The following is an 18,136-nucleotide window of genomic DNA, read 5'->3' on the forward strand; positions in this document are numbered from 1 at the left end:
CATTGCCGCTCTATCTGCCCGCTATATATTTAAAGCTGCTATTTTAAACCCCCGTATACTTTTTTCATTGCTATGAAATGAGGCTAGCAGACAGAGCTGTGGTAAACTCACTCAGAACATAGATAGGCAGAGTTCCTTGAACAAGGTATGCCGCTAGCCACCGGGCAGCATGTTTCTCCTTAACAAGTCCCATAACAACCAATTACTTGGCTTCAGGCTGTCTGTTTGCCACCATGGCCTGAAAAAGTCAGACTCCAGTTGTGTGATCAAATTGGAAAATAATTGCTTGACTTCAGTGACCACACAGACCTGCTGTGTGGTGACAAGTGTATATGTGGCCAGTGTATATGTGGCCAGTGGAACGGAAACAAGAGCCGAACATGTGGGGTGTTCAGTGGCCATAAACAGAGGAATGTGGAGAGCTTCAAACACTCGCCAGAGTAAACAAAGAAACTTCCAAAATAGGCTAACAACACCAGGGCACACAGATATGAGGAAGGGCAAAGCTGTTACGAAAACCAACATTGCTCACAAAGCAATTATTCTGTTTCTAATTCTCACATAAAAGGACCTCCATTCAGATTAGAGGTCTCTTTACTTCTGGACGAACGGGGCGGTGCTGATTAGAGCAGGCCATTCAGTTTACATGTTGTAACCTGACACCTCATTTCTCACAGGACCTCTATTTATCCTGGCACTGATCTTTTAAATGATGGGATATATGAAGACGCCCTCTTACAAGCATCAGCCAGAGTACCACCCAGTGGCTGTGGGCCCCGAGCGACCCACCCGCTCACGCGCCACCACAGGACACGACATAAAAGTCACCACAACCAGTCATCATCAGTGTCTTGGCAACCCCTAAAAACAGCACAAAGTTCCTAAAAACAACCCCCCTCTGAGCCGATTTATAACGTGGCTATAGAGAGTACGAAAGGCTGAAATTAATAGACTCACGCTTTAAGCTGCGTGGAACATCATACCTCACTTTTACATTAGGTCGGGATATAAAACCTTTACAAGGAATAGTTCATCATTTTGGGACCTCACTTACTCATTTTCTTGGCAAAAGTTGAGAAGATTGATATCCTCCTCAGACCATTAAAGGCATAGTACAATATTTTGGTAAAGGCACTTATTTTCAGAGTTAGATTAGACGGCCAATACCACTTCCAAATCTCTCAGTAAAATATAAGACTGGATACTGGGGGGAAAAGTGAGCTTGGCTTTATGAACACTATCAATGTTTTAATTAAATTGTTTCTTCAATGTCCTTGGTGGTATTCATGCAGAGGTACAGCACACAAGTTTAATCAAAAACCACAAATGAATCTGAGATTTCTCCTGGGTTATAACATTCATTGCTCAGCAAGCCTTGAAGAGCAGTTGCAGTTGAACAGCGTTGGTACATTGGCAATTTTTTCCCCATCTGCTCTCATTTCGTGTGGTGAAAACAAATGCACTAATGGAGGATAATTACCCTGTGTTGTTTTAGCATTTGCCCGTCTCAATGGAGAGAGTAATAGCAGCCACTCAGGCATGGAGATGGTAATTGGTAATGCTAATTGCTTCTATTATGTAATAATAACGTGGTGAACATGAAGCGCTTTTTCCAAAATGAGTTCATATCATTTTCATAACGGAGAAAAATAAGGAAAGCAACAGATCATCAATTTTTTTAACTAATGCAAAATTAAATAAGCTAATCTGTTCACAGCATGCAGAACCAAGTGCTTAGAACAATAATAAAATATTCATCTAATTGTATTATTTTGTTTTGTTTTAAATCCTAGAATTAATGTCTGTGTTTCTTTGGTTTCTTTATTGACCTCTAAACCCAATTAACAAGCTGGCATGCACATTAGAAAGCAGGTAAATAAACAGAGCATAGCTAGCCTCTGCTCACAGGGGGGCTGCTTGTATTACGAGCCCTCTGATTGTTTTGGCATTTAGGCTGGATGTGACGTCAGTTAGGAGTTGTTTTGTTTTGTCGGAGGCAATGCTTAGTTTTGCTCGACACTTCCATGAGGACTAACAAACCGTAGGAGGAGGCAGGAAGTTGTACTGCCTTCAACTCCTAATGAGCCTCTTCAGATGGAGGTGTTGGGTGGATGCAAAATATTATTCCATCTTCACCCCTTAAACGTGACATTACCTTAGAGCAGCAGTCTTAAGTATTCAATTTATGCATGTTTTTGGTTCGGTTTGCCAGCTCTGAAAACTAAAATAATAGGATTGAGGGAATAAATAGGCATTTCAAGTATTTCTCCACATGACCAACTTGAGCCCACAGTCTGCCTGGTCTACCTGGCAAGCCTGTACATCATTTTAAAATCTGGAATGACAGCTTGACCAACACTGGCCTGGTTTTTAATTTGTTTGACACTTTGGTAAATTGCCTGAACTCTGTCACTTTGAACCAAGAGTCTGTGCACTAAATGTGTCAGTTTGAAGAACAGTATATGACCGGATGAAATAAAGACCTCGCTTTTAATATCCTCCAACAGGAAGCAGGCGTTCTGGTGTGAATGGAGTGGCGAGGTTGCTCCAAAAATCACACTTCAATGTTAGCCTCGCTCAACAAAGCTGTTTTGCTGAAGTGAAGTTTGTGTGTCACTCTCTTCAAAAAACAAGTGAGTCATGATCTAAGATAAGAGATATTTTATCTACCACAATGTGATAAGAGAGGATATTTATCTTTCATTTTTCCTTCAAGTTGCTTAATGCTTTTTCATTACTTCAAGGCAATAGTATTTGCTTCATGAAGATATTGATGAACATTGTTATTGAATAAGCATAACATGTGGTCGCAATAGCACATCAAATATACTGTATTCTACACACATGGTTCAATGTAACATATTTCAGAACTTTGGGTTTTGATTATATATTCAAGCTTGTCTGAATGAATGGTCCCTCCAGCGTGTCTAGCAGTTTTGAAGAGTTTAAACTCAAACATGTCAGTGTCTATCCAATCAGAACTTGTAATTAGCAAAGTGTCCCTCCCTCTGTGTGTTTGCATTGTCTGTATGTTTGAGTCTGTCTGTCAGAGGTCAGGTACAGCATCACTGAAGCACTTTGTATTGTCCACATCAAGCTCACAGCAGGCAACCTTTCACTTTCCCTCTCTGTATTACTCCCCACACTTTCTTCTGAGTGTAAAGTTTATTTAAAATCATGACTTATACCCAATGGTCAATCACCAGCCAAACTATACTTTATTTGAATTCATAGTTGGTTTTCATTCACTTACTGGCCAGCATTACTGTTAATTAAACAGAAACTGAAGGGAGGAGAGAGGCTCCGTCTGTGTCCACACATACCTGTCTAATCCTCAACACCGCCCTGCAGTCTACAACTCCACCACTTCCCTGGACAGTTACTGACAAGTTCAATTCATTTGTGTGAGTATTTTATGGTTTTTAACATGTTCATGAATCATGTAGGGGGGATCATGAACCGTACAAACACAGAGCAAGGCCTGTGTCCTTAAGAGTCCTTGAAAGTACATTACATTTGTTCACATGGAGGGTTTCGGCACACTATATCCTGGCTAAACCAAAAAGATCCATCTCAATAACTAGGAGATTTAAGAGAACAGAGAAAGATCCTTCGACTGTTTGGCTCTCTTTGCTCTGAAAAGCTACAAGAGGATGGCGTGCAATATTGAAGACAGCTAAAGCTGGCTCCATGGCTTCACACTCTTGAATGGGCGAGTCTTTGCTAAATCCTTTCATATTTCACTCTGTTATATGTGAGTTGCCAATTGAGACCATATAAAGAGTCCAGAAATGACTACTAATCACTTAGTCACAGTCAGGGTGGCCAACAGTGGTAGAAATAATTGTCCACTTCAAAAACAGAACTTGGAGCTTCTCGAGAATCTGCTACACAGTCAGGTGTGATTTGGGTTCCCACATAAAGTCACACACAATATTGCAAGACAGACACATCACTCATAGGGTTTTTGGCAAGGCTGCTGGATTGCTAAAGGTAATAGTGAAAGGAGATTAAGAAAGTGTGAGAGAGTCCATGACAGGCAATCGACCCGGGACCCACGTTTGAGTTTCTGCAGTTAAACGCTGAGTGACACACTCAAACACCAACCTCCCCGCTGGCCCAAACAAAACAGAGTCTGTTCCCCTCTAAAGAGCGTTGGACTGAAACACACACATGCAAAATGCACACACACATGCACTCACACAAAATGAACTATTCTCTTTTCCCGTACACACCCACATTAACTTACACCACCAGGAACCTTCACATTCATCTTGGCATAGTGCAGTCAAAAGTAACACAAGTATAGATGCTAAACTTGCAGTTAGATTCCCCGTCACACACAAGCAGTTATCAAAAGGCATACATTAATCTCCTGTCTTTTACTCGTTAGTTCCAGTTTCCAGTTCCAGTTTCCAATTCCAGTTTGTGGGCTAGAGTTTTCAGTTCCCTTCTTTCGCAACCTGTTACTCTGTCCCATCCATGACTGGACAGAAAAAGTAGATTGAATACTGGAAGAGAGACTCTGTAATTGATGGGGGTAAGGGTGACAGAGAAAAAACTTGTGGAACATTCATTTCTATGCCCAAATAACTTTCCTTCAAACCAGTTCAAAACATAAGAATATTCTGCACAGAAAGCTCTCCACCTTCCTTCCTTTCTACCAGATTTATTGATGTTCTACCCAAGACTACATCTGAAGCCTATGGATCTAAAGTTCCCTCTACTTCTCTTCTCCCGTACAACATCAATTACTTCTCTGAAAACAACACAACAAGTTTTACCTCAAAAGCCATATAAATCCCACTTCAAAAATGATCAGACATAAAGCAAATACGACTTATTAATCACTTTAACGTGTAGTTTTTCCACTAGCAGTCTTCAGATTGTGAAATAAAGCACTTTCTCCTCGCCCCATCATCGTAATGAGCAGAGAAGATTACTCACCATGACCCTGACGGAGGTGCTACAGTGTGTTTGTGTCACTGTTACATAAGTACCTCCCCCCCCCCCCTCCTGAGGTCAATAGAGTATAGAGGAGTCAGTGTGTGAGACAGGCTCAGGCCCTTAGGGTCTCTGTGCTCCAGTCAAGATCACGTCATGCAGGTGGGCCCACTCATTCATCTTTTAATAGAGGGGCTCGCTGCTCTCATGGGCCACATGCTGAATTATGACGGTGTACATATTAGTTTTGGCTGCATCTGTTTGCTGGTCTGGTTGTGCTACATACTTTTGCTTTATCCTGTATGATAAGGGGTTTGAGATTCAATTTATAACTTAAGTGTGTGTGTGTACCTTTAGGTTGCAGAGCATTCTTAGAAGCAGAGTGCTTCTTAGTGAGGGAATAAGTGTAAGATACATTACAGCAGTCAGACTGTGCCCATTACAGTGGCTTTCGGAAATTACTGAAAATTAATAATGTATTGTATTGACTGCTGCAACATCTAAATCACATTTAGGGCTGCAATGTTTCTTTGGAGTGACTATGCTTCAGTGTGTATATAGAGTCTGCACGGGCACTAACGCTGCATTTTTAGATGAAAATAAAGCTTTAAAACTGGCTTTCAATTTGTTCAGCACATTATTTAAAAAAACATTGTTCCTGTACTTTATATTCTACATATGGCAAATGTATGTGTTTGTTTTGCAACACTTGACCAAATCACAATGATTTTCTGACAGCTGCTGTGTGCAAGCGTGTGTGTTCATGCCTGTTTTGTGTGTGTGAGTGTATGTGTGTGTCCACAGGAAACCAATCTGACCCACGGGATTAGTGGCTGACTTGGTGAGTGACTCTTATTCTGTTCCAGATGTTTATCACGTCATAAAGCCTCAAGCCCTCTGCGAGAAATAGGTAGGAACACAAACTCCTTTCAACACACACACACACATGTCCCAGCTGCAGCCCGAGTTGTAGCAGTGACAGACAGACATGTCGATAAGAAGTGTATCAGCCACTGAAGCACACACTTCCTTTTTAAAATATTGATATATCTAATCCAGCCTGACATCAGAACAGAGCTGTCATATGTCTTATCGTTTCTTCTTGTTATCACTTGGTAAAGCATAATGATAGTAATATAAGTGCCAAGTCATATCTAGGGAAATCTCATTTTGAAGTGTTCCCTTCAGGGTAGGCATTTGAAATGTATTTGTTCTGAAGTTGCCAACTGTTTTCATATCAGACAACTCCACATTCCCTTTACTGTATCAATTAAAGAATCATCAGGTCTACAGTAAGTCATAGCATCTTCTCCTCTACTAAAACACCAGCATACATTTAGCCTTTCGAACACTGTTGCGCTTGTTCCACCGGTGCCAGTCGTGCGTAATGAGCGCCGTGTGGCTGGAGCGCATCAGCTGGCTGTACAAGAAGAGGTGTCAGTCATAATCCACTTACAGTATGAATCTTTACAGTTGCTAAATTCTTGTTACCATAATAGATCCCAATCTACCTCGGACAAGTCAGAACTGATATTCAAATGTTGCAAAGAGGAGTGCATTCCTTTAGGTTTTTAGTGTGAATTAGTGGACTTTTAAAGAACGGAGGGATATTACATTTTAAAAACAGAGACAGCTGTGCACATTCAAATATAAGTATTTACGCATTTAGTTGAATGCGTCTAAAGTAGGTTCGCTTGGAGCAACTTTGGTGGTTTAAGGGTTATGAATGATGAAAATAAATGAACTAAATGAGGTCGCTGGGACACTTAGCCTCCGGTTGCATTCACAAAAGAGACTTTTTCCCAGTAGCCAGCGAGAGGTTCAAACGTTGATAATCCTCTTTTCTTTTGGATCAACTTTCATTCAAAGATCTAACCGAAGCAGGACGTGTAGACTTTCAGTGCAACTTCTATTCAAAAAACTATCTTTGATGACGCGCTTAAGCCAGCAGAGGAAAATGAAAAGTTCTTACCGAGATACTGTCGGATGTCCAGCAGGATTTTAGGGGGTCCTCCGTTCAGCTGGTAAAACAGAGAGGCGAAACAGAAGAGGAACAGCGTAGCCATGCAGAAACCATAACCTCGCAAGGAAAATCGCAGCGGTAGGGCAGAGAGTAAGCTGTACTTTCTGTTGTTTCGCTCTCTAACGTGGTTGGGAGTCTGGTTGTTGTTGCTTTGAAGGGAACTGCTGCTGAAATTCTTCATCATCTCCTCCTCACAAAGTGCCGTGAAAAGTCACCCATCCGCATGTGGAAAGTGAAACTTGTCGCTTTGAGAGCATTTGAGTCGGACGGCCAGTTGTTTTGGAGACGCGCAGGCTCTCCTCAGCTGCCGCAGCCACGGGGTTGTTTTCTGCGCACAGCGTTTCGCTTCTGCTCGGTCCCTCTCGTTTGCCCTCGTTGGATAAGTGTTCCTTCCTTCCGTGCTTCCAGCCGAGTTAAGGGTCCATCCTTCTGCTCGGAGACTTTTGGGTGTCAGATTACTGAACGTGGAAAGAGGAAAAACTTCCACCTCATACAAGATTTGGTTTGGAATCAAGTGCGTAAAACAGCGTCACCCAGTGTTCGGGGAGGGAGGGGGCAAGTAGTCGGTGGGCATTTATTGAAACGAGTTTGATTTGTAGCAACCAAGAGACTGATAGGAGACTGTGGAAAGAGTTAACTGCGAATTTACATGTTTCATTTCAGTGAAGTGGAAGTTTCATTTAGTGGTGGCCTTATCCTTAACCAAAGCCTCAACAATATGATGACAATAAAGGTCTATAGTAGTTTATTAATGATTTTGAAATATGACATGATATTGAAATGTCTACATTGTTAATAGAAACATCACAGTGACCTATTTCCTGTGGTTATTATAAAATGGAACAGGCTGTGTTATCACTACATTAGATACGGGCGTATATCTTTGATATGTTGAAAAGAAGGTGAGATCAGTATCTGCTCACTTCTCTGTGTGTGTGTGTGTGTGTGTTTAAACTTTCTCCTTCCCCTGAGGCCAGCTGTAAGGAACACTGAGCCATATATTGTTCCACAGCAGGGGCCAGAACTCACCATTAGACTACAACTGCACTTAGGCGACAGACAACCGTCATTCAACACAATAACAACCTCGCCTGAGACTTTCACTGGTGACGGATACAGTAGTCAAGGGAGCAACAACGGCTGTGAGAAACACTTTGGCTTAAAAGACTAAATGTATTAAAGAGCACAATCATTCTACGATGGGCCCATTGCCTCGGATTTTCCTCAGGTAAATGATCTGTGAATCGTAGGAGTAGAGTATTTTGCAAGCTAGGCAGAAAAAGTGTGAATTCATTATGGGTTTATGGCCCAATCGCACATTTGAGCATGGCCCACTGCGCTCACTTAAATGAGTTTAGCCTAGCATAGTGAAAATCAATAGGATCGTGTGCAAGGGGAATAAACATGGGGGCTACAAATTCACATAGTTGGATTTGCCGTCAAACTTAAAGTGGACCTATTATGCTATATTGGAAACATATATTGTAGGGCCATACCTATACAAAACATGTCTGTGAAGTTTTTTGCTTAAAATACCAAACAGTTCACCCATTGTAGCCATGCCTCATACTGCTCATACCCCTCTTTTGCAGCCCTGTTAGAGAAACGCGGATTTTGGGTGCTTAGCTTGAAAAAAAAAGAAGAGGAGGCGGAGCTAATGCCTGATCAGAATTCTACCGGAGATAAAGTTAAATTCTGCTGTGATAAAACGCCATCCTGTTCTAAACCACATCAAAGATTATTTCTGAAACAGTATGAAGCTCAAATGCTTTTTCTCTTGCAGGTTTATCACAAGGTGAGTTCCTTTTTTTATTTCCTGCTTTTTAAAACACATGTGCTCTACAGTACAGGTTAGCTCTGAGTGTTAGCGAGGCTTGCTAATGTAAACAAAAATGAGATTACGTCCAAAACACGTCAGGCATTGTTTCTGATAGCAATTTTCTGTGGGTCCGCTGCCGATTTGACGTCAGATCGGCAGCAAATCTGTATCCGCTCGTTGTACCCCTGTTTTTAAAAGATTTGGGTATGGAGGAAAAGAGAGAGGGTTTTATTTTATGACGCTGCGTGAGTTCCCCGACGCACCGGGGACACATATTTATGTATAAAAGACATCACAAAGTGCATTTTGCATGATAGGTCCCCTTTAAGTCAGACTTCAACAACATCACAAACTTTTAGAGGAACTCCTTAAGTGACTTCAGATCTCTCTCGAGGGAAATTTGTAGCAATTGAATGTCCCAATAAGGATCAATAAAAGTCTGACTCTCACCTTTACTGGTGAGGAATCATTGGCATCATAATGAATATGTTCACTCTTCTGTGCCTGCTAATAATTATGAAATAATGATCCTGACACAAACGCTCAAAACTGATTGTTTGATTTATTGAAGGAATATTGAAATTCATTCTGAATATCTTTGCTTCTAAATATTGTGATCCCACAGCAGATTCTCATCATCGATTGTATTCGGACACAAATGAAGCCGTGCATGAACGCCGCAGAGGAAAACGGTTCAGAGTAATGTGAATAAACCCGAGCCAAAAAGCCTTCATTGCATTACGGTCTCGTCCTTTCCTCCTGAGAAAGTTTAAAATGGATGAGCAATTGTATCTGTTGGAGAGAGAGTCGTGAAGTGGAAGCTAACCGCACATTACATCTGTGTGAAGGACAATTATTGCTCAGCGCCTGCTTTCTAAAAAGTTACTAACCAAGGACGACCCAATAAAAGAGTTTTGTTGCTTTTCTTCCTGAAATAAATGCTTGTTCAGTTGTGTTTTTTTCCACTCAGAAGAATGCCAAACACCAGCGCAGAGAGGAGTTATGAGAGTTCAATCTCAGAGGCTGTCTGTTGGGACATTTTTATCAAATTGGGTTCACGGTCTGGTGCCCACCTATTTGGGGCTTTTTGACATGAATAAGATTGGAAAATCCTTTTTGTGGTTTCATTGATAACAGCTGCTCTACAACACGAACCAGACTCTCCTGTCTTCGTCCCGATGAACAGATGTGAGAAGTTTTTTTTTTTTTTTTTAAATGATGCATTACAAGCCAGACAACGCAAAACTCTGTTTTTGAGCTCCTTGCTTTGACTGTCTAGTAAGTACAGTAGTTGTTATTCAGAGTCTTGCATTTTTTTTTTACCTGTGTGTGTGTGTGTGTGTGTGTGTGTGTGTGTGTGTGTGTGTGTGTGTGTGTGTGTGTGTGTGTGTGTGTGTGTGTGTGTGTGTGTGTGTGTGTGTGTGTGTGTGTGTGTGTGTGTGTGTGAAGTGACAATCAGAAGGCCAGTGTATGGCAAGAAACAGTTTTTTATTATATTTCAGAATGACAAATAGTTATGGACATTACTTTTGTTCTTTCAATACACAAGCAAATCTGTATGGACAATCATTAGGTAGATGAAAACCAAATAAAATAATTTGTACACATATTTTACAATACATACTGTAGTTCCTCACTGGCTAAAGCAATATGCATTTTGCAGGAAGGTATTGCTATTCATATAGTACAGCTAATTACAGTCAATATGAAAAAAAAAAGAGGCAAAAATAAGTTATATAAATATCAATTACATATACAGAATGTGCAGGTTTTGCTAAGCATTTCATATATGTAATTAATCATTTATTTTTACAAGACTGCAAAACAAACTGGAAGTGAGTAACTGGAACTGGTTAACCCGTGGATGTTAGCAAACTTGGCATTGGGAACTCAAAACTAAAATAAAATACCAGCATATCCTACTGAAACCCTTTGAAATACCTGACAACAATTGTCCATTAATGGACCTGTGAACAAAATGTAGCCAATTCTGCCTACAAAACAGCTAGATTTACCCTCTAAAGTGCATTTACAGTGTCAGTATTTTCATTCTTTACAAAACACTTCTTGAGTCTCTTACTTTTAAAAAAATGAGCCCCAATCACGCTTTTTCAGAGCACCACTTTTGATTGAAGAAATAAAAGGCATCAAACCTCTACCTATCAAGTGCCCACTGCAAAAAAAACATCCTCTAATTTTAGCAATACCACTTGGTCAAATTTTAAATATGAAGTCTTCAGATCAGTTCTTAGTATGAAAGAACTCTGCTGTTAGAAATAATAGAAATAACACACACATGTTAGCTCCATTTTCTGCAGTGTGAAATGGAAGAGCGATACGCATCTGGTTGTTTTTGTTTTCTGCCCAAACTTTTGGTAACAGGCTATCCTGACACTGTTTCCCTGATTTACAAAACTATTTAGCGTCATGGTGTATGCTGGCCTTAGAGGTCAGATTTTCACCTGATAGAACTACATCTATCCTCAATGTGTTTGCTATAGCTACAGTATAATAAAGTCCCAAACAGCTTATTATCAAGCTATAAATCAAAAACTAAAACCAAACAGTAGACAGTCCAATAAATTCCAGATATGACAGCCGAGATGCCAGCCGTCTCTTTGGAACATTTCTATTTTCTCCCACAACCCTCTGCATGGAGCATGCACACCAACTGTGTGTTTAGCATGGGACGACGCGTGTGTCGTGTCTGGGGTTTAGTCGTTTAATTGTCATGTGATCTTTGAAACCACAATCCATCAGAGGCATGTTTTGTGCTCCACATCCATATGTGTGGCTGAAGTGATCTGGTTGAGTGTGACACATTCAGAGCAAAAAGGCTTGAACTTAAAGCAGTTCAGCCTGGTGGTATAGTCCATACTATACAGGGTTAATGAAACTTTTCATTCATAATGGTAAGGCAACTTAAAATGTTCTTGGATACACGGGGAATGTTTTGTTTCTGTGAAAGCTGATTGTGATTACTGGAGCTTTCTCGAAGACTTATATTCAAACGGGCGCAGGCTGTGCATCCAAGATATGCAGTGAGATAGGACTTTTAATAAAATATGAAATATAAAGCTGGGATGTCAGCGGTTTCAGCTTAGAAATGACTGAGAGCGGGCCTCAAAATAAGGCTGTAACATTCAAAAGGCAAACAAAATGTTTAACATATAAATCATTTTAAAATGAAGATATGCGTTATGCTATAATACAGAAACATGATTCAAAATAAGCCATCTCAAAACCACCGTTCATCATAGTTTGTTGTATGTATTTAGTTGATAAAAGTCCAGATATTAAGTGAATGTTGTCATTGTGAATCCATTAGTGTGAATGAAACGCTGAATGAGGAGTAAATCACTTTGGCCGAGCGACTTCCTTAAAAGACAGTCATAGAACGTTGCCTCGCCACAAAAGATGAAAACGAAGCACTTATGAAATATGCAGGAAGTAAAACGTCTTTCTGTATTTAAAAAACATCCATCCTACAAAAGAGTGTGCTATCTTCCTTCAAGGCGGATCCAAGTCTTTATTTTTAAGACTTTGGGGGTGTCTTCAGAAAGGAAGCCATCCCACAGAGTGAGTCTACAGTCTTCTTTTAAAAAGGCATCTGATATCTTGACTTGGCTGCAGGAGAATCTCCTCAGTGCCGTAAACATTTGAGAAAAAACTTTCAGTCTTTGACACATGCGAGACAGGAAGTACTGCAATGCTGCGGTCACTCGTTCGATCTGCGAGTCCTGTGGCCGATTTCTCTTTGGCCGCACACTGACCATGTGTTAAAAAAAAAAAAAAAATGATGCTGACCAGTGAGTTGATACCTGTTATTTTATCCGACTGCAGCAGCATGTTAGGACTGCCCCTCTCTGTGGGCGCCGACCAATCGGGCCTCACTGACCAGGCGGCGGGCGTGTCTCTCATCTCGCACCCCCGCCTCCCACACACCGCTCTCTGTTAACAAGGCCACGCCCCTCAGCGTGTCGATTCCCGCCGCCGCCAGAGGTGTGGCGTACATGGGGAGGCCGATGGAGGTGAGCCAATCAGAAACTGTGCTGATGTTAGCTGAGGGCAGAGGCTTCCGGCACATTTCTGTCAAACCTCCAGAAGGAATCTGAGTGACAAAATGGGGTAAAAAGGGATGAGTTACTGTAGCTACTCTGATGTCGTCACTTTACTGAACATACATATAGATTAGTGGTAAACAAGCATTAATTCACCAAATCTGCGACCATGCATTCAGACACACAACTTGACAAACACTTGACCTTCATGCTTAGTTTGAGCTTCCTAAGGCGAAAACTGTGGCTGCCAAATGGTGGGGAAATATTTGTTTTGTCCCACCAACTGACTAGAGCTTTTCAGGCAACTTTGGATTTTTCCTGCCAATTCATGCCATCAATATGGGGTAAAGATAAACCTATTAGGTCTTCAGACAGCATTAGTCTACTAAAACCCATAATACATAAATAATTCCCTTTTAAAAGTATATCTCACCCAGCTTGTTTAATGTTTAGGCAGGCATAATAATGATAGCTTCTCAATCAGGGGGCCATCATTGGCTGGAGGGAAATGACTGTTATAACGGGCCAGTCTTCATTGTTAATTCTTAGAAAAGCAGAACTTTATCTAGCTTTATAACTCCTAAACATAGTCTCCATTGATTTAAATGTCTTTTTGGAAAATCAGTGCTGTTCTCTTACGGCCATGCGGTGTTGTTTACGGAGCTCTTTGACTCGGAGCTGGTCCAGGGTGGAGGCCACGTCCTTCACAGGCTGCTCCAAGTCCTCGGAGTAACGCTGCACCAGCGGCTTGGGGATGCCACAGCGGCCATGCTGGAGGAAAGACGGGAACAGAGGGACATTAGACATATACAAACTGAGCGGGGAATACATTTCAACCATAAAAATAAACATACATTTACAAAAAGAATACTTTCTGTCACATTTTGATGTTTCAGAAAGCAGTACAAAGGCAACCAGTGAGACAACATGAAGTGTTCTGATATTAGGGATCATTTTTGACTCATTACGGTGATATTGGACACAGATCGGGTTGTTCATGAACAAATGAAGCAGGCTAATGGCATCAAATTACCTCTTTAAGAACATCATCTGATTTCAAGAGGTGTTAGCGAATATAGGAATATAGACACTATAATTCAATTCAGGTCAGTGTCCTTTTGTTCTGGCTCCTATTCAAAGCATCACTGATAGTACTTTTTTTCTCACAGAAATATGAGGATGAGAGAAGAGGAAAGAGCGAAAGATACAGGATTTTAGCAATTGTATGAGCAATCACCGTGTGAAGGATAAAGCCAGGCAGAAAGCTTGGCTCAACTTTTTGAACATGTTTTCTTGTTCTTTCTCTCTTTGTGTAGACACCTGGAGCAATGGCAGGTATCCAGCTAAGCCTGGTTTTGGTTGGCTGAACTGGACCGGAGGTCTTTTGAGGATCAAAGGGTGGGTGGATGGAGGAACTGATCTCTCTGGAGAGACGGATGGAGAGCAGGTCATACAAGCCTACTGTTCACTCTGCCTGGGTCGCCAACAATGGACACATTTCAGAATGTATAATGATGTTATCCTCTTTAAACATGCGTAGGGCAAGGGCTGGATATCATTTGAAATATTCTATTCCCTCCCAATTTGATTTCTGAGATTTGATCGCTTTACTACAATGGTACTGCTTTGAGTTTTGAAAAGACAACAAATATATTATAAGAAGTAATATAAAACATTCAAAGCATTTAATACTTTACTGTTTTAAATACTCAATGCTATGGACACGATTCATTTAAAAAATCAGTAGCCAGATTATTATTATCATTCTCAATTATTACAAAAAATGCACTGCTCAAACTATTTTAAAATGTTGTCTGCATTTTTAACATAGTGTATTTACTGTATTGTGCGAACTCCCACCCTCCATGTTTCTACAGTGTGCCTCTCATGTCCCTGCTAAACCACTTCTGACTAACAGGAATCCACCAGGGCTGTGCTGTGGTCCCACACATATTTCTCACCTCATCTCTTGATGCCTCTGCGTGTTTGTTGTTTTCCTGCCAGTGTCGGGGCTCCACCATGTTAATAGGGGCCCAGCCCGGGGTCTGGCGAGTGGCAGAGGGTTTTATAACCCTGTCTGCCTTCAGTAAGATTCAGCCTATAAACCTAATAGTCTGAACCGCATCATAGTAAGACTCGGTCCTTAGTGTTTCCCTGAGCTCCAAGCAGCGTACTTACTTTTGTGAGACACACACTAACAAATGCACTTGCATAGAAATAAGCATCTGCACACAAAAAGAAACGCACAAACTTTAGACTCTATTGGTCTCTATTTTTAAACTAAATGAGTCCCAAAGCAAGCTGCTGGTGTTGTTGGGACAGAGTCATTTAGATCTAAGCTGCAGTAAAATGATGACTGAGTAAGGCATGTAACATTGCTAAACTCAAAGAGCCTGACGCCAGAAAGTATTGCCCTGAGGAGCCCATTTTCAAATTAACCATGGAAATATGACTTCATATGATGAAGTCATGTGTTGGCTCAGATGGTGTTTTTTTAATAGAACACCTTACCCCCTCTATATACTTTAGTGCGTATATGTTTATTTGAATTATCAGCATAAAAACTTATGTGAGAGTGTATAAAGATTTCCTAATGTTTAAATACAGAAGGAATCAAGTTTGGTAGTCTTTTAACTTTGAGTAGGAGGTCTTATTGCCAACATCTGGCCACATGGTCTGAAGTCCATAAGGTTGTATCAACTGAATAGATTTGTTTTCTGTTTAGTTATTGATCTGCTTTAAAACCAAAATCATTGCAAAGATATTGGTAATAAGATCAATTGTGAGGTGATTCTTCATGTCTCAGGTGTGGATTAATGGAACTTTACTAACCTTGTCAGAGTAGGGCTCCTCAGTGAGATCGATGCCCTCGGCCTCCAGCCGTTGTTCCAGGAGGGTCAGCAGGTCAGGGCCCATCTTGGCATGGGAGACCTTCCTCGCAACAGCCACCTTGCCCCCCAGATCTGAGAACCATGGGGGCTGCACAGCTGGGGGAGTGCCTGAGTCCTCGCCCATGGAGGAGGAGGAGGAGGAGGAGGTGGCACAGGGGCTGGCGGGGGTGCTGGGGCTCTTGGCAGGCAGAGCAGGGGCCCCGAAGCTCGGGCTGCCGCTGCTGCTGCGGATTACAGGGCTGCTGGGGTGAGAGCGGTTGAGGGAGTGGGTCGGGGAGGGAGTGGGTGATGGTGAAGAGGGCAGGGAGAGAGGGGGGTGACGCAGGCCGTTGACCAGTCTTTCCCTCGACTTCTTAGCGGGAACGGGGGGAGGGACTGGAGGCTTCTTGGCGTGAGTCCGGATCACCCTCTCCCCACTTGACTCAGGCGGACTTGGAGTGGGACTTGAGAGGAGCTCTGGAGGACTGCGGGTATGGGGAGGGGGACGAAGAGGCAGCTGGGAGGGCAGGGGGGGTCTTCCTTTTGGGCTCACTGTTGGAGTCCTGCTCTGAGCTGGGGAACCCTCATCTCTGCAGGCCTTGGTGGGGCTACTGCTGCCTGATTTAGGTTCTTTCTTGGCACTGTTAAGCTCCACACTCAGATCCTTCTGCTCAAAGCTCTGCTCCCAGTGCATATCCCCCAGAGAGTGGGAGCGCTTCCAGGGGGCGGTGGTCTGCAGGGGTCCGTCCAGGTCCTCACAGCTCCGGCTGGCCGGGATGGGGGACCGTCTTTGGGCTTTGCGCAGCCCCAGCAGGTTGAAGCCCTTCAGGGAGGGTTTGATGAAAAAGCTTTTTGGGAACTTGCGCTGGTTCTTGTTGTTCTGCTGCAGAGCTTCTGTTGAGAGGGTCATGGGCAGGGTGGGGTAGTCGGGAGAACGACTGGAACGGGATGCCTTCCTGCTCTTACCTGCAAAATAAAAACATTGATCTTCTCTTAGTAATGACATCCAGACACTTTCACCCAAGTGCAACCAAGTCTTTGACGATTACAAGTTTGTACCCGTCTTTTGTGAAATGCTAACAATTAAACAGTTACTCCTCAGCTTGCTACGGCCATGACCTCATTAGTATAAAATAAGATCCATGTGAATATGACTCAGCATTACTGTATTTTTCCACATGGCTGCCTTTAGTCCACACTTTTTTCCTTTATTTATGTTGGATCATGTATTTATAGCATTAGAAAAACAAGCTCACTTTTATTTTTTCAAACAAAGCTAAGTAGTTTTATATAAAAATCTACTCTTAAGCATGACATCCTTTTTGTTAAATGCTTATCTGTAAACCCCAGTCAAAATCAGAGACATGTTTATGAAGAAGGGGAGGAGGCCCCCCTGGGATAGAAAAATATTTTTGACTCGAGACCAAACTCGCTGATTTGTTGTTATGGCAGCAATCACAAATACAGATATCTCGACGGGAAGTTTCAGAAAACTGTGGAACAAAAGGTCGAAGCAACTTACCATCTCTTCTCTGGCTTACACAGCAAAATGGAGGGATGAAATGGATGGGTGCCACATAGTGTGGCTTGCCAAACATTTTTGAATGTTGGAATGACAGAAAGGAGTTCAAAAGATGGAATGTCTCATGGTTTCCCAGTTTCCAATGTTTGGCCAATTTGGATTGAGTGGTGATAAAACATTAAATTACTTAAAGGTAGGGTAGGTAAGTTTGAGAAACCGGCTCGAGATACACTTTTTGTTATATTCCATGGAATGCTCTTAACATCCCGATAGCAATGAATATCTTAAGTGCTTAGACAAAAAATCCATAAAAAAATTTCATCTGTGGAAGCCGTAGTACTGTAAAGAGCACGACCAATCATTTTAGCCGGCCCGGCTAAAATAACTGGATGGCCTACCTGCCTGTCAGCCTTCCATCGGGGCACAAACTTATCTCGTGCCCTCATTGGTCATGTGCGCGTTCGTGTGTGTTGGAGGAGGGGCTCTATAAGGAAGTGGCAGATTTTCTCCGGTTGTGTATTTTCAAATTCTAGCGATCTCGAGCCGGTTTCTCAAACTTACCTAGCACCATTAAATGTTCCAATAAATACTATATTTACTTGAATCACCATGTTCACTTCAGACATTAGATCAGGAGAATTAGGCTCCTGTTTTTAAGGTACATTTATGTATTTTACAGCAACATCATGCGTTATATAAGACATAATTGTCATCACTATGATTTGTTTTATAAACACAATTAACATAATATAACTTTCATAACCATGTATTGATATTTACATATAAATATGAGTAATCAAAGACTAATTTAAGATGCACGAGTTATTTTGTGTTACCAAAATTACAATCTAAAGATGTGTCCTTAACATATGAGAATTAGTATGTGGATCACTGACT

At 41.7% G+C, this 18,136-nt stretch overlaps 2 protein-coding genes across 6 annotated transcripts in view; both read right to left on the reverse strand.

The window, feature by feature from the left end:
* Window positions 1-7,414, reverse strand: part of usta (uronyl 2-sulfotransferase a) — a 49,619-nt gene extending 42,205 nt beyond the window's left edge. The window contains exon 1 of the mRNA XM_034144013.1: window positions 6,917-7,414. Coding sequence (XP_033999904.1) covers window positions 6,917-7,151 — 235 coding nt within the window. The 5' untranslated portion in view covers window positions 7,152-7,414. The remainder of the gene's footprint in view (window positions 1-6,916) is intronic.
* A 2,841-nt stretch (window positions 7,415-10,255) lies between these two features.
* sash1a (SAM and SH3 domain containing 1a) overlaps window positions 10,256-18,136 on the reverse strand; it is a 152,742-nt gene continuing 144,861 nt past the window's right edge. For all 5 annotated transcript variants that reach the window (XM_034143713.1, XM_034143712.1, XM_034143716.1 and 2 more), the window contains 3 exons: window positions 15,680-16,683; window positions 13,487-13,618; window positions 10,256-12,897 (listed from right to left, as the gene is read on the reverse strand). In XM_034143713.1, the coding sequence (XP_033999604.1) occupies window positions 12,637-12,897; window positions 13,487-13,618; window positions 15,680-16,683 (1,397 nt within the window). In that variant the 3' untranslated portion in view covers window positions 10,256-12,636. The remainder of the gene's footprint in view (window positions 12,898-13,486; window positions 13,619-15,679; window positions 16,684-18,136) is intronic.

Source organism: Trematomus bernacchii, unplaced genomic scaffold, assembly GCF_902827165.1.
Source record: "Trematomus bernacchii unplaced genomic scaffold, fTreBer1.1, whole genome shotgun sequence".
In the NCBI taxonomy this organism is placed as follows: domain Eukaryota; kingdom Metazoa; phylum Chordata; class Actinopteri; order Perciformes; family Nototheniidae; genus Trematomus; species Trematomus bernacchii.